The sequence below is a fragment of the Filicampus tigris genome, chromosome 3, assembly GCF_054856515.1.
Source record: "Filicampus tigris isolate MCC_2025a chromosome 3, RoL_Ftig_1.0, whole genome shotgun sequence".
Lineage (NCBI taxonomy): Eukaryota > Metazoa > Chordata > Actinopteri > Syngnathiformes > Syngnathidae > Filicampus > Filicampus tigris.
The window spans coordinates 24,761,023-24,775,079 of record NC_141219.1 but is presented as its reverse complement, the minus strand read 5'-3'; the positions used below and the strand labels follow the sequence as shown (position 1 = coordinate 24,775,079).

At 39.9% G+C, this 14,057-nt stretch overlaps 1 protein-coding gene across 2 annotated transcripts; it reads right to left on the bottom strand.

Annotated features, from left to right (window-relative positions):
• Positions 1–162: 162 nt before the first annotated feature.
• paqr5b (progestin and adipoQ receptor family member Vb) lies at positions 163–11,468 on the bottom strand. Of its 2 annotated transcripts, XM_086026123.1 has the most exons (8): positions 11,355–11,468; positions 10,635–10,762; positions 8,391–8,596; positions 6,650–6,776; positions 5,612–5,656; positions 5,019–5,115; positions 1,985–2,129; positions 163–1,205 (listed from the first exon to the last, which is right to left on the bottom strand). In XM_086026123.1, exons 1-8 carry the CDS (start codon positions 11,406–11,408, stop codon positions 949–951), a joined length of 1,059 nt encoding a protein of 352 aa, XP_085882249.1. In that variant the 5' UTR covers positions 11,409–11,468; the 3' UTR covers positions 163–948. The 2 variants fall into 2 exon arrangements, with proteins under 2 accessions (XP_085882249.1, XP_085882250.1); XM_086026124.1 differs by lacking the exon at positions 5,612–5,656.
• Positions 11,469–14,057: the final 2,589 nt, after the last annotated feature.

Here is a 14,057-nt window from a genome sequence, read left to right as displayed (position 1 = left end):
GCAATGCGTTCTGAGCGTGTGCGTGTGCGCGTGTGCGTGTGTGTGTGGGTGCTATCCCAAAGAAACGCTTCATCTAAATGTAAAATCATTGGGAAATATCGGCTCCCCAAAACAAAACACTGATTTCAAATGTACAACTTGAAAAATACACTACAAATGAAGAGCCACTGTAGATCGATAATTTATTTCTGATTATTGTATCACTGACTACTGTAACGTGAAACACGCAGACAGTACACGCTCAAACAGTGTTTTCTGAGAATTCGTGCCACCAGTTATCCACATCATATTTTATTTTATTTTTTTTTAAATCACAAAACAATATATAAATAAGATCAAATTCATAAATACATTTGTAAAATGATTACGTAAATTCAAACAGTGCAAAATTCCATAGGTTGTGTACAAGAACTATAGTTACAGATGAAAGTGTGCAGATTTAAATGCAGTTAACAAAAGGCATACTATACAGTATTACAGTTTTATGTTCACTTTTTGTTCCCTTGAAGCTCTTCATTGTTCCCATGTGCGGCTATCGGAGAATTCAGGAACTCAAATACAGTATACAACTCTTTCACATAAATGTTTGTGTTTTGTTGTTTTTTTTCGTTTTGCTTTGTTATTTTACTATGCAATATAGTAGCTTAAGCGTACATTTGGTTTTAACAAACATTGTAACACAAATAGCTGTTTCCATTGTGTTCATGTAACCTAGGTAGATCATCAATTTGCATTATATCCAACAACAGCGTCACAGGTCATCACAGCATCTGAAGGGTCACTATCATTGTTTTCAGTGTAGATGGACTATAGAGTGGTGATCCACAAACAACGCATCATCCAATAAAAACAAGTTACATACGATACATAACAATAGATGTTAGTTTATCCAAAGACCAGCTTGGAGTTCTGTGCCTTGATGTAGCCGTAGCCATAGCCAAGCCTAATTCAATGTGCCTTTACCTGTCTCTTGTGTTTCTTTTGCTGACTGACTGGTGCAGAGCGGAGAGGTAGGCTGAATAGGAGGAGGATGGTCAGGTTGACCAGTACGCAAAGTAGTGTTACACCCAATGAGTTGGCAAAGGTGATGGGTCGGGAGTTGTCGAGAAGCCAGGAACGTCGCAATGCCATGTCTTGTTCAACGGCGATCATCTGGAAGTAGGTACCAAGGATGCCAAAGACATGGAAAAGTTGATGACTGTGACCTGCAGAGGGAGCCATGACACAGTTAAGGTTCATGTTGCCTGATGGCTCAGAAGAACATCTTGCAACAGGCACCTTCGGAAAAAGATATTGACCCCAAACTGATGAGTTGAAAGACCACTCTAAAGTAAATTCCAATAGCAAGTAAGGACATCATCCGAGATTTTAACCTTTTAAAATTCGAGGAAGTTTGACATCTCGACAGATGAAATAGAGCAAAAATTGTAATTTGGCCCCAACCCCAAAACAACTTTGACGATCCCATTAAACTTACAATTCATTTCCTGAGGCATCATCTACCAAAGTTTGCTTGTTTTATTGTTGTAACTATGTGTGTGCGTAAATTAGGTCAAATTACCGCAATAGAAAATTTTCTTTGAATAATTTTGTGTCACAAGAATATTTGCCTTTTGGTGTGGCCTGTGACAAGACAGTTTATCGATATTTTATCATGGATATTATATCTGAAATGCATTTGTCCACATAAAGAAAATGATTTGATGGTACAACATTTTTTTTTTTGCATTCAATGTAATGCATAAGGAACACATAAACACTCTATACATTTAGTCTAATATTTACACATTATGCGCTGCATGCATTATAGGCTGGGCTGGAAGGACAATCACAAACAATCATCCTTTTATCTGCAAGGTGATTTGTTGATTTGCTTGAACTTGGGTTCACCTGCAAATGTCAACAGGCAATTCTCAACTTAGCCCGACCCAAGAATGAAGCAAAAATCAGGTCAGTCTCCTGCCCAATCTCAGATTTATCTCACCAATATAGTCGAAGCTGCCAGGCGCCAGGCGCTCAGGTAAATGTGTCGCAAACAGGAAGCCAGTTAGGAAAGCCAAAGCAATGTGGGTGTAGTGGAAGACATTGGTATCATTGTCTGTGCAACCTTCACCTTCACATAGGAACAGCTGGAAAAGAGAGATGAGAACGAGCCATTAAGGTAAATATTATCAATTGGTTTTATGGTATATCACTGTAGTAGCCGAAAGATAATTTTGGGAGAAATGTTTGCTTTAGTCTTAGTAATATTGTAATTTATTAAACATTTTACAGTACTTTCGTTATCCAATCAAACCAAAAGCTCCCCGTCACCTGTTTTCTGAATCAGAGCCATGATTGGTCATTGCCCTGATCAACTGTGATTTCATTTTCATTCGACATCAAGTGGCAAAATGGCCGCCGACAGAGATGGACGAAAACGGGTGGATTTTAATGCTTAACTCAAATTCCAGAAACACAATATTAATCAGATTGCCGTGTTTGAACTAGTGAGGCTGCATAGAACATTTTCCTGTTAAGAACATTTTTGGGTTGACTTCCACTTTAAGATGGAGTGAGCGCCGATGGAGTGGAAGAAAGTTGTAATGCCCATAAAATCCAAAATATGTTTATATTGGATATTTTCCAGAGCTGGGCACGTGACCATTTTTTGCCGGTCCGGCCGCGACCCTCCCCCCTTGACCTGGGTACCTTTCCGGCCTCGACCCTCCTGCCATATTCATATAAACATTGTCGGCCCCCGCATCATTCCACCCCCGACCCCCCCCCCCCCCAAAAAAAAACGTCTCTGTGATTGATGTCGCTGAGACGCTAACGACAGAGCTTTTTAAAGATTATTAGCTGGCTAATTTACTATTCGAACCCACTGTGGACACGCTTCAAATGCGCCAGTAGTACTTACCCAACTGCGTGCTTACTTGCATTGCGAGCCCCGGGGTTGGATTTGTCGTATTGTATAATTATTTGGGCGGCCATTTGACGGCCAGAAGTCGCAGTCAAATTACTTATTTATTTTGCACACTTCCCCTCCTTTCCGGCCTTCAAAATAAAAGTGTGTACCAGCAAACCACTACACAATGCAGGTTTGCTATGGCGTATTTCCGGAAGTAGGGAACGCCAGAAAAAGTGCATGAACTCTACCTTGATGTGCTAGCGTCTGAATATACTCGTGGACACAAATGGTTTTGTCGGGGGGCATCGCTTCAAAAAGACAGCGACTACAATGGATATCGTGCCTGCTACAACCATAAAGAGACCGAGATGACTAGACGATGCATTTAATTTCATTGCGAAAACGATGTTGAAGGTGGGGGCTAAGGGGAAACGTGGGTGAGTAGCTTGTTTAGCGTGTTTGTATTTCCTTATCGTCACATCACGTAACCCGCGTAACCCACCTGCAACTGGGGCATACCATTACAAGAGGGGGGCAATACCACAATCCCTATAACAGCAGTTGTTGCTCGCGCAGACGCGGGAGTAGAAAGAAGCCTAAAAAGAAGCCTTTCACCGAGTAGGCTGAGATTATTTTTGGCCACCGTCTTATCTAGACCTACATTTAGGTATTTGTTTCATGTGTCTATGACATTCCTACTGGGAGTTCTAGGCAGCTTTGTATTTTTTTGTTTTTTTTCCGGGGGTGCTAGAGTGCAATTTTGTTTTTTTGTTGGTTGTATTTTTTAATGGTATCGTAATTTCACCCATTCCTGATCTGTACTTCCATAGTTTTGAAGCATGTTAAGTGATGCAAGTGCAGTTTAGCCTAAAAACAAGTTTGATGTGCCAGTTAGAATTATTGTTGTTGTTGTTGTTGTTGTTCTTCTTCTTCTTCTTCTTCTTCTTCTTCTTCTTAATATTATTATCATTATTATTATTATTATATATTAAAGTAGCCTAATGATTTTAGAAGTACGTGCTTTGAACTATTGCAAGTCTAATCACTATCATGGTCTACCTGGCTTACATATTCCTTAATTTCTTGGCATTTTTGTGTCCTCTGTTTGCGTGTGCAATGTCGGGCCCCTTTGACCTCAAAACCCATGTGGAATACAGCTAAGCTATGCCACTGGCTCACGAGCACACCTGGCATGATGATGCCTTCTCCGTGCAACAATCTCTGCTGCAATGATCAGACTTTCACGGAGGAGGGCCAAGTTGACACCAGCTTTTGACTTTATTTAATGATTATTTACTACACTCAAACTGTGTGTAGCTATTATAGCGCTAGTGTTGGTGAATTAGATGTTGATGAGGCTCATTTGCATAGGGGTGGGCCATTTTTATGCCAATAAATGCATATTACCTCATTCAATATACCCACAGTCAGCCACAAACAGTGCAGTTAGTGAATCATTTCACCATCTGTGCATGCTTGTGAATTAGACGGTATCTGACTACAAGCCTGTTCTAGAAACGTCTCACCAGTGATGGAACATTGTGATTTCGTAGGAATGTTGCAGAATTGATTGTTGATATTTATCAGTTTCTCAACTGTTGTGAGAAATCATTAACATGGTCAATGTCTTCACAGAAATAAATATCATTAATTATTAATAACAACATAATAATAATGTTATTAAAGGTAATTTGAGCAAATTTGTTTTTTTATAAGTGAGCATCAAACTGTTAGTAGCTCTCGGCTTCATAAAGGTTGGTGACCCTTGCTTTACTCACTCCACATCTGCTATTAAAACAAAATAAATGCATACAAATCCATGCATTGTAGCTATGGTGTGTTCATGACACATGCTGACAATGAGCTGACGGTGAATGTTGTTTGTGCTACAAATAATCCATCCATTTTCTATGCCGCCAATCATGCTCAGGGTTGCATGTAGAGTCTATCCCAAGAGGTTGAAAACACTCCGTATTGATCTTCAGTCAAACACTGGGTGATTGTGAATAGGACGTCGAGTAAAAATTGAAGAACTACATATGCATGGGGACCACTTATTATTATTATTATTTTTGTTTTCTTCCCATTTTGGACACGCACGTGGGCAATGCCAGTGAGGCCCTACCCTGTAGAAGAGAGGAATGCTGTCAAACAGGTAGGGGTAGGCAAAAGCAACAAGACGGAGCGCTTTGCTGAACTTTGGACTCTGGCATTCAGGGAATCTGAAACAAATGAAAATAAATCACTTTTAGTAGCTACATTTCTTGCATATGGCATTACCCTTTTTTTAAATGCATCAAATGACAACATGGAAATACTCAGAAAACAGTAACAGTAACATGTACCGGTAGCCAAACTTCTATGGAAAAAAAGAGGTGAAATGAGCACATTTGGAGGCCGAAACTTTAAAGGGATACATTACAGTGATAATTGTCCCCCTTCCACATAAGTTTATTTCTATTAACAATTTTGTTAGATTCAAATGGGACAATGCAGGAATATTTGACTTAATTTAAATGAAGTTTCTGTAAAACAAGTTTTGCCTCTGTCTATTGCTCCACCCACTTTCAGATGAAATTTTGTTTCTAATGACAAGACACCACGAGTTCAAAATGCCAGTGTTGGAAAGATTGTCTGAAGGTGAATGATTAAAAACATGGGGTGGAAACCTAACATAATTTAAGACGGATTGCAATAAGGGCAGTGCAAAATGTTTACCTTTTTACAATGTCGTGATTATAATGAAGGAATGGTAATCCAAGCCTGGTAAATCCGATGGGCAAGAAAAACAGTGAGCCGTTACTGTATGTACATCATCTGGTGACAGTATCTACAACTCAATTGTGCTCAATAACTCAATGTGATGATTTACACTGGCTATCAATCAAACACGTACAATACTACAGCCAGAGTTTCGATGCAAATGTTGCCTTTGCAGCTAGTTGGCAGGACATCAAAGATTTCCCTAAATTCTGTATGACCTTCAATCATGGAATAATTACACAGGGAAGCTATTCGGAAAAAAAAATATCTGTTGAGTTAGTTTTTTATGCTGATTAAAACTAAAACTGATTGGTATGCTCATTCCACAATGGCAGTCATTTTTTTTCTAGCATGTCAACATTTTTTCTCCCCAGTTTACCAGATAAGCAAAATTCTTCTGATTAGCTGTAATAAGACTGGTTACGGCTGGACTTGTTTAAAGCTATGTGGCAACTTGTTTGTGCAGTCACAATTGAGACAGTGAGGTGAGAGGTGTGTGTGGCTCCCAATAGGTCAGTATCAATACCTGCAAGCACAAAGCTAGCATTGTAGGAATTTAACCTCTTAACCTTGGAACTATTGGCATACCGTTATAAGTTGTATTTCGTTTTATGATGTTTTTCTAGTTTTCAGAGTTTGTAACTCTTCCATCTTAGTCTTTAATTTACATACATACACATTTATTTCTTTTCTTTTTTTAAAAGAAAATGGTGATCCTATAGTTCAATATTTTATAGTATAAAAACTTTACGTGATAGAGAAAAACTGAGATCAGTTTTGGATTCCGCACCCAAAGATTTGTTAAAAACTGCTGTCAGACCTAAGTCAGTAAATATTGTGTTCCCCAGTGTTACACATATATTTGGCACTAAACAACCGCATAATTCACATAGCTATCACATAATTCACAAGACAATAGCTGGTGCGTCGACAAGCACGACATACGCCTCCCAGGAGATAACAGTAAGATTTACGATACATTTCTTACCATACCTGGAGTAGCACGCCAGGCCGGTGCATAAGATGGAGTTAAGCAGAGCAACGGGGATGAAGCACTGGTGGAAGATGCTGTTTACCCACTTGTCTGGGAACACGTAAGCTGAATACGTAATAGCAGTACCTGTGATGCAAATCATTGGTATTTAGAAACTTAACAGTTTGATTCATGTCTGTAAATGACACACATGGAGGTGGAGTTTTCTCTATAGTATTTTGTCCACGATGTCTGGGTACATGAGACTGTATAGTGCAGATAATAATTTTTAAAAAAATGCACCAATTAACATGCGTTGGTTACTTTAGTTAATTAACTATCCAGAAAACTACAGTATTCCAACTGTATACACAGTAAATAACTAAAACATGACTTGAGAGGAATTAATCTAACGATATGTTTATCATAATAGAGACCTCTAAACTTTTTGGGACTAGGAGCACAGTGGCCCTTAACCAGAAATGTTAAGGGTGTAAGCAGAAAATCTAAAATCTTTTATGTATCCGGCCATCTATTATCGACCGCTTTGCGGTCAGATCGCGGAGGCAGCAGCTTCAGCAGGGAAGCCCGGACTTCCCTCTCCTCAGCCACATCTTCCAACTCTTCCAGAGGGATCCCCTGGCATATCCAGGCCAGCGGGGGGAGACATAGTCTCTCCAGCGTGTCCTGGGTCATCCTCTAGTCCTCCAGCTGGTGGGACATGCCCAGAACTCCTCACCAGGGAGGCGTCCAGGAGGCATCCTAACCAGATGCCCGAGCCACCTCAACTGGCTCCTCACAACGTGGAGGAGCAGCGGCTCGACACTGAGTCCCTCCCGGATGACCGAGCTTCTCACCCTATCTCTAAGGGAGAGCCCGGACATCCTGTGGAGGAAATCCATTTCGGCCGCTTGTATCCGAGATCTTGTTCTTTCAGTCACGACCCACAGATCGTGACCATAGGCGAGGGTAGGAACGTACATCGACCGGCTCAGATCCTTCTTCACCACGACAGATTGATACAGTGTCTGCATCACAGCAGACGCTGCACCCGTTCACCTGTCGATCTCACACTCCCATTCTACCCTCACTCGTGAACAAGACCCCAAGATATATATGTATACACGCACACAAGCGTCCCGCTTCTCCGGGTGGTCTTCCTCGCCACCGCAGCCTAAGAGGATGAATTTATCTGTGTGCACCTGTTGCAGGGACTATTCAGTCCCCTCATCAAGGACTCTACGATTTTACACTGCCTCCTGATGCCAATAGAAAAAAACTATAGCTCTACTGTAGGTCTCCCAGACCATTCCCCGGAGACAAAAAAAAAACAAGGAAAAAGACTCTGGAATGACTTTGCTGAGCACAAGGCTCATAAGATGAGCTTCAAATGTGTGAGTAACGCTTCTTTTTATTATGAAGTGGAATTAGTGGGATTTAAATATATAGCAAAGTACTTGTAACATATTGTTGTTGTTTTTTGTGCACCAATATGCCTTTTGCATATATTCAATTTAAAGGTTGTAAAACAGAATATAATGTATTGGAACATTTTTTGTGATATTGTTAATGTTCAACATGCAAATATTAAAATCGGACGCCCTGCAAAAACACAGTACATGGTGACTGTAGCAGTTCCGCCGACTGTCTGTGTGTGTGCACATCCAAGCGAGTGCTAGCACGTGTGAGCTGTGTGTACTGCATCATAGCAAGAGATGTTTCTTTGGTCTATGAGTGTATTGCAGTGAAGAACACACTCACCCAGGCTGTAGAAACTTAGGGCTCCATAGTCAAAATAAAAGCACATGTGTCGCACCCGCACTGACATGCTGTTGAAGGTGTGAGCACAGCTTGATGCTAGCGGATATATGCAGTTGGAAATGGTTAAGACCACCAGAGGCCAGGTGAAGGGATGCTGCCATGCAGTTTGGATCAGCACGATGCTTACAAGTTTCCATAGGAAGTACCTGCAAAGAGGATCAATTAGATGCAGTCATTCAAACATATTTTCATCATTGTGGCTAGAGCAAAAGAAACTTTGGTTTAGTCGTGTCCAGTCATTTTGCAACACGGAAAGTGGATGATGCACAATGGATTTTATGTGGGTAAATATGCACATTGGGAATGCAATGTTAAAACAGTGAGTGACATGCATAAGGCCAAAGCTGCAAAAGTATGTATGGCATTTCTTCCATCATTTAACATATTTTATATTTCAGGAGTTTTTTTTTCTCTCGCTTCAACCCTGAATTCCAAGTCTAATTGGAGAGCAGGGGCTCATTTGCAAAGGAAAAAAATAAAATAAAATAAAACGCAACTACATTGTAATTGATTGTCTGTTTCCTCACTATACTATTGAATTGCCCCTGAGCAAGGCACAGAACTGTCCCAACCTTAGCCACAGAGGCCTATTACTGTTTGGGGTGCACTCTTGCATATCCATTACATGCCTGCGTGTGTCTGGTCTGGATCTCTGTGTGGATCTTAAGCATCATCCAACCATTCTTTCTTTTTTGTTGTTGTTGTTTTTGTTTTTTTTATTGTGCTTCATCACAGGTGAGCTGCAGCTTATTCTAGCTGATATTGAGCACATATCAACAACAACCATGTGCCGTGCTGCCTCATAATCAGTGTAATAAATTACAGTATAGTCAAAATCAGACAGTATCGAGCTATGGTTGCAGGAATGCATTTAATGTTCATTCAATAATGTGATTTTTGGAGGGGCATAATTATGATAAGTAATGCAAAAAAACCTACATTTAAAATAATTGGAAGTGATTGTTTTTTTTTTCTTTATGTAGACAAATGAATGCAACTCTACAAAAGTAAAAAAAAACATTTTCAAGATATTTTTCCTCCCTTTAAATATGCTGTATACAGCACTTTTAATTTTGTCATACTGTTTGTACAATGACAATGAAGGACTTGTATTATCTAGTGTCTATTGTTAAACTCAAGGCTGGCCATGTGTTGCTAAGGAACGTTTGTGAGACTGCTGCAGGTCTAGCACACACAGTTGCTAAGGGGCATAACAAAAAGATATAAAATGAATTAAAAAAAAATCAAACACGTCTATTGTCATGCAGTTTATCCCACTTGAATCAATCTAAACTGATTGTGACTTGTGAGTGATTCTACCAAACTTGATGATTTATTTATGATTTATTTCTATTCCTAGAACTCAGATGGATGACAATATAATAAGAAGAATCAGAGAATATATTACTGGATATGATCATACACATACAATCCAAAAACTGCTGCAAAAGTAACCCAATTTGGGTGAAATAGTTAACCCAATGCTGGGTCCAAAAGGGACTGAGCCTATGCTGGGTTATTTATACCAAGCACATTGGGTTGAGGAGATGACCCAGAATGTTGGGCGCGGCCAAATCCCATCTTCGAACCCAGGCTGATAGGTCAGAATAATCAACCCAATCTTGGGTAAAAATAACCCAATGTGCTAAAAATCCACAGCAACCCATCACTTTTTGTGTTTAATAAGCTTTCCTCTTTGAAGTTTAGCACTCAGTACAGGTGCCATTCAGACAACCTTCTAAAGATATTTGTATGATTAGTATTACAATTAGGCACACAAATTTTTTTTAAACAACCCAATATACTGTATACTAAACTCTGTACTTTACTGTGTTTTTATGTTAAAATTGAGCATGAAAGTATTTAAGAGTACACGCTAAAAACGGTTGGGTTAAAAAATAACACAATTTGGGGTAAAAAATGGACCGATCCACAAATTGGGTCAATTTGACTCACCTTCTTGAGTTGTTTTGTACAAAACATCCCAATTTTGGGGGTTGTTTCATACCAAAAAAACTCACATTTAGGGGATTGTTTTCTGCAAAATAACCCAGAACGTTGGGTCAATTTTACCCAAGTAGTGGATTGGTCCATGTTTGACCCAAAATTGTGTTATTTTTAACCCAACTGTTTTGAGTGACAATGAGCACAGGCACATGACAATAAGATGCCGCGGGTGCTTACCAAGTGGGCAAAAAGTGAGTCCAGATGTTAAGGGTCTCATTTGTCAGCTGAAAGAGGCTCAAAATGCAGTCAGTGGCTGAGCTGCGGTGATAACGGTAGCCGGAGATAATGCTGTCCTCATGGAAAACCTCAAGAAGAAAACAGACAACAGAAAAAGACATTTTTTATCAAAGTATCCATGAGAGGAAAATATACACTGTAGTTTGAGTCAATTGAAAAGAAGACTTTCAAGTCACTCATAAATCTTACAGAAACTACTCGACCCGGATTGAGGAGGTCAGGGGGGCTTTGTGGGGTGCCCTCAAAATTGCCCCGACACCCCAAAGAATACATCCAATTATTTTCAATGTTGTTAAAAGTTTTGGGGAAAGCTTTGACAAGTGTTGTTTTAATCAAATATTGACATTGCAGTATTATATCTTGTATGATACAGAAAAAAAATACAAAACACATGCACGGTTTTGTAAGAAAATATTTCTTAAATCTTGCCACTTTTACTTGAAGTGCAGTAAATCATGGTTGCACAGCACTGTTACAAGTTTGTGTTTTTTCTAGTCTCAGCTCTTTCAGTCTCTATTGCACCGTATCATACGTTAAAGTGAAACACAAGCATGTTTGAGACTTAACATGAAAGCATTGTTGTTTTTTTTCAGTTACTTTGAAGTGATTACAGAACAGTCTAACCGTCCCTATGATCCATTAAAGATAAGGCAAACTTACTTTGGGCACTTGATTGATGCTGACGACCCTTGGTAATTTCATGAGGCTGAGCATGCTTACTGCAAAGTGCTGCTACAATATCGGCAAGTGAGCTGACTTGAGGTTGCCGGCGGGGTGTGCCTCATGTCTTTATAAGCGTTGTGTTGCCATGCCTCCCCATTGGATTCCTCCCTTCACCTCCCCCCTCTTCAAACCCAGCGAGAATATCCAGTATACCTGTGCCACTCCCTCCTCTTCCTCCTCCTCCTCCTCCTCCTCCTCTTCCTATCTTCAGACTACACAGACAGACAAACAGAGGATCAAACAGACCACCACATTGTGACACACATTGACTAGAGGTGTTCAACAACAGCCATCAAAAGCTTGATTGAAAGCATACATATAACAAGGCATACAGTCCATTAACTTATAATACTAAGCACGTTTCAGGCCATCACTTGAATGAAAAGTGTGTGAAAAGCCATGTGAGGGGTAAATACAGCTCCAGCCAAGCCAATTCCTTGCTGACATGCCACCAGTCTTCTTCAGACAAGGCAATGAGAGATGGACAATCCCGGCCAGAGCCCCCAAGGCCTGTCACTTGTTTATAGTGTGGGGCAATGCGAGCAAACAATGCTCACTAGTGCCGCACAACAAGCATTTCTTGTTTGGACTTTCTCTGAAAAAAAATATTTCATTACATTCAAGTTTTGCTGGTTTGACGTACTACTATTATTCTGGAATTTTACTTTTTTACTTTTGTTTATTTTATTTTTTTGTACAAGGTGTGGCATGCTGGAAGCCAATAATATGAAACAAAATGTAACACTTGCTAGATTTAAACTCAATAGCCAAGTTAATGTTTTATCCCAAAAATTGATGGAAAACTTTATTTAATACCTAACTCCTTTAGTATTTGGGTAATGTGACGTGACTAGTAACACAATGTGTCTGTACAGTATATTCATCCTTCAAAATTGGTATATTGAGGGCCGCATTATTTTTGCTGACACTACAAACACAACAATTTAATGTTAATGACTAATTTGAGCATTATTGCCGAGCACCTTGGGATCTCATTCTGCGCTTTGGGGGTTAATTACCAAGAGATGTATTATCTGCACTCCTAAAGAGCATATCATTAGGATAAGTAGTTGAAAAAAAAAAAGGTTACACAAAGTCAAAGTCAGACAGCAACAACAACAAAAAATAGAAAAGGCAATAGCGGCAGAGTTCCAATTATGGTCAGGTTTTCAGTATAATTCATCATGGGCTGTCATTAATTTATATTTGAGGTCTGACCTCGACCAGGCACTTTTTGTAACCATCAACACGTTTCTGATCATTTCTCTGTGACTATCTGACCACCGCTTCTTTCAGAATTGACCTGGTTTGTTTAAATTGGATGGATTCTCGGCATGATACATCATAAACATATCCCACAAATGTTCAATAGGGTTGAGTCTTTCGGAAAACCATTCCAAATGTTTAACGGTGCGAAGCCTCTCGCCAGGATCACCAGGATGCCAGGTGTGGGTGGGTCAAAAAAATGCTACAATGCTCAAGTAGGTCGAAATCCAGCGTGGGGCTACTGCACCTTAAAACGTGTTTTGTTTTCTCCTTAATTGAGATAACTGTTGTTGTGATTTGGGCTAAACAAATAAAAGTTGATTTGATTTTGATTTTTTATTTCCCATTCATCAGAACTACTTCCAGTTTTCTTTGGGTGGGCAGATTGTGTCCGTGGGTGGGCACCGACCACCCTGCCCCCCTCTGGTAACGCCCCTGCCTCTCGCTCAAAGTCAGCTGGGATAGGCTCGTGCTACCCTAGTGAAGATAAGTGGAATGGAAAATGGATGGATGTATAGAAAATGTGGGTGACCTGGTCACTATGGCAACACAAGGCTATATAGACCTCACTGTAACCCAGTGCTGCATCAATACAAGATTATGAAACCTCCTCTGTGGACCCTCTTTTTACTGTCTATTTGTCAGCCAATGGGTGACAAATAGAGTTGACCCATGAGACATCATCGCTGCAGTGTCAGAATAGTGCCTCTTCCATATACAACCACGAGGTGTCAGTGTTTTCAATAGAAACGCTAAACGGGCGTAAACGTGTTCATCACTACTATTTCTGGTGCTCATTTTCATTTACGTCTTGAATGTCTTAATTTTGTCCAGGGGGAGATTTATAATTACTCACTCATGCCTCTCTGCACTATTTTGTACGTTAAATATCTTCATGGAAAATACATGTAACAAAGTGTTTCTATTTACGCATTTTGCATTTGTAATGATGGCATATGTGTGTGTGTGTGGAGGGGGGGGGGGGGGGGGGGGGGCAGCGGGGGTGGCGAAAAACAACATAACAACAGATGTCTATTCGAATGCTGCTGTTGCTCAGTGTCCCTTGAGTTTCAGTTGCCGACATATCCAAATGAGTACTATGCACAGCAGGCATTCTTCTGCTACATTATTAATAGTTGCTGACTCCAGGCACTTCTTGTTCTCTGTTGAATTTCAACCGTCTTCGTTTTTGACTGTAGTTCTTGGCGGTGGACTTAATTTGTGTAATAATATTTGATATGGTTATTTTACCTTCTGCTTAAAAGTACTACAAATAAAACAAATAGAACATAAATTTGTTTTTCTCAATGTGGTATAAGGCTCTGCAGAGTGGCAAATCCAATGCTATACAATACAATACAATATTACATAGCG

What these genes read in the sequence shown, in the direction of transcription:
- paqr5b (XM_086026123.1), bottom strand. Translation starts at nt 11,408, where the DNA reads ATGCTCAGCCTCATGAAATTACCAAGGGTCGTCAGCATCAATCAAGTG. An exon ending in GGCCTGGCGTGCTACTCCAG is followed by an intron (nt 5,657 to 6,649) that starts GTATGGTAAGAA and finishes CGGATTTACCAG; the next exon opens with GCTTGGATTACCATTCCTTC. An exon ending in GCATTCCTCTCTTCTACAGG is followed by an intron (nt 2,130 to 5,018) that starts GTAGGGCCTCAC and finishes TCTCTTTTCCAG; the next exon opens with CTGTTCCTATGTGAAGGTGA.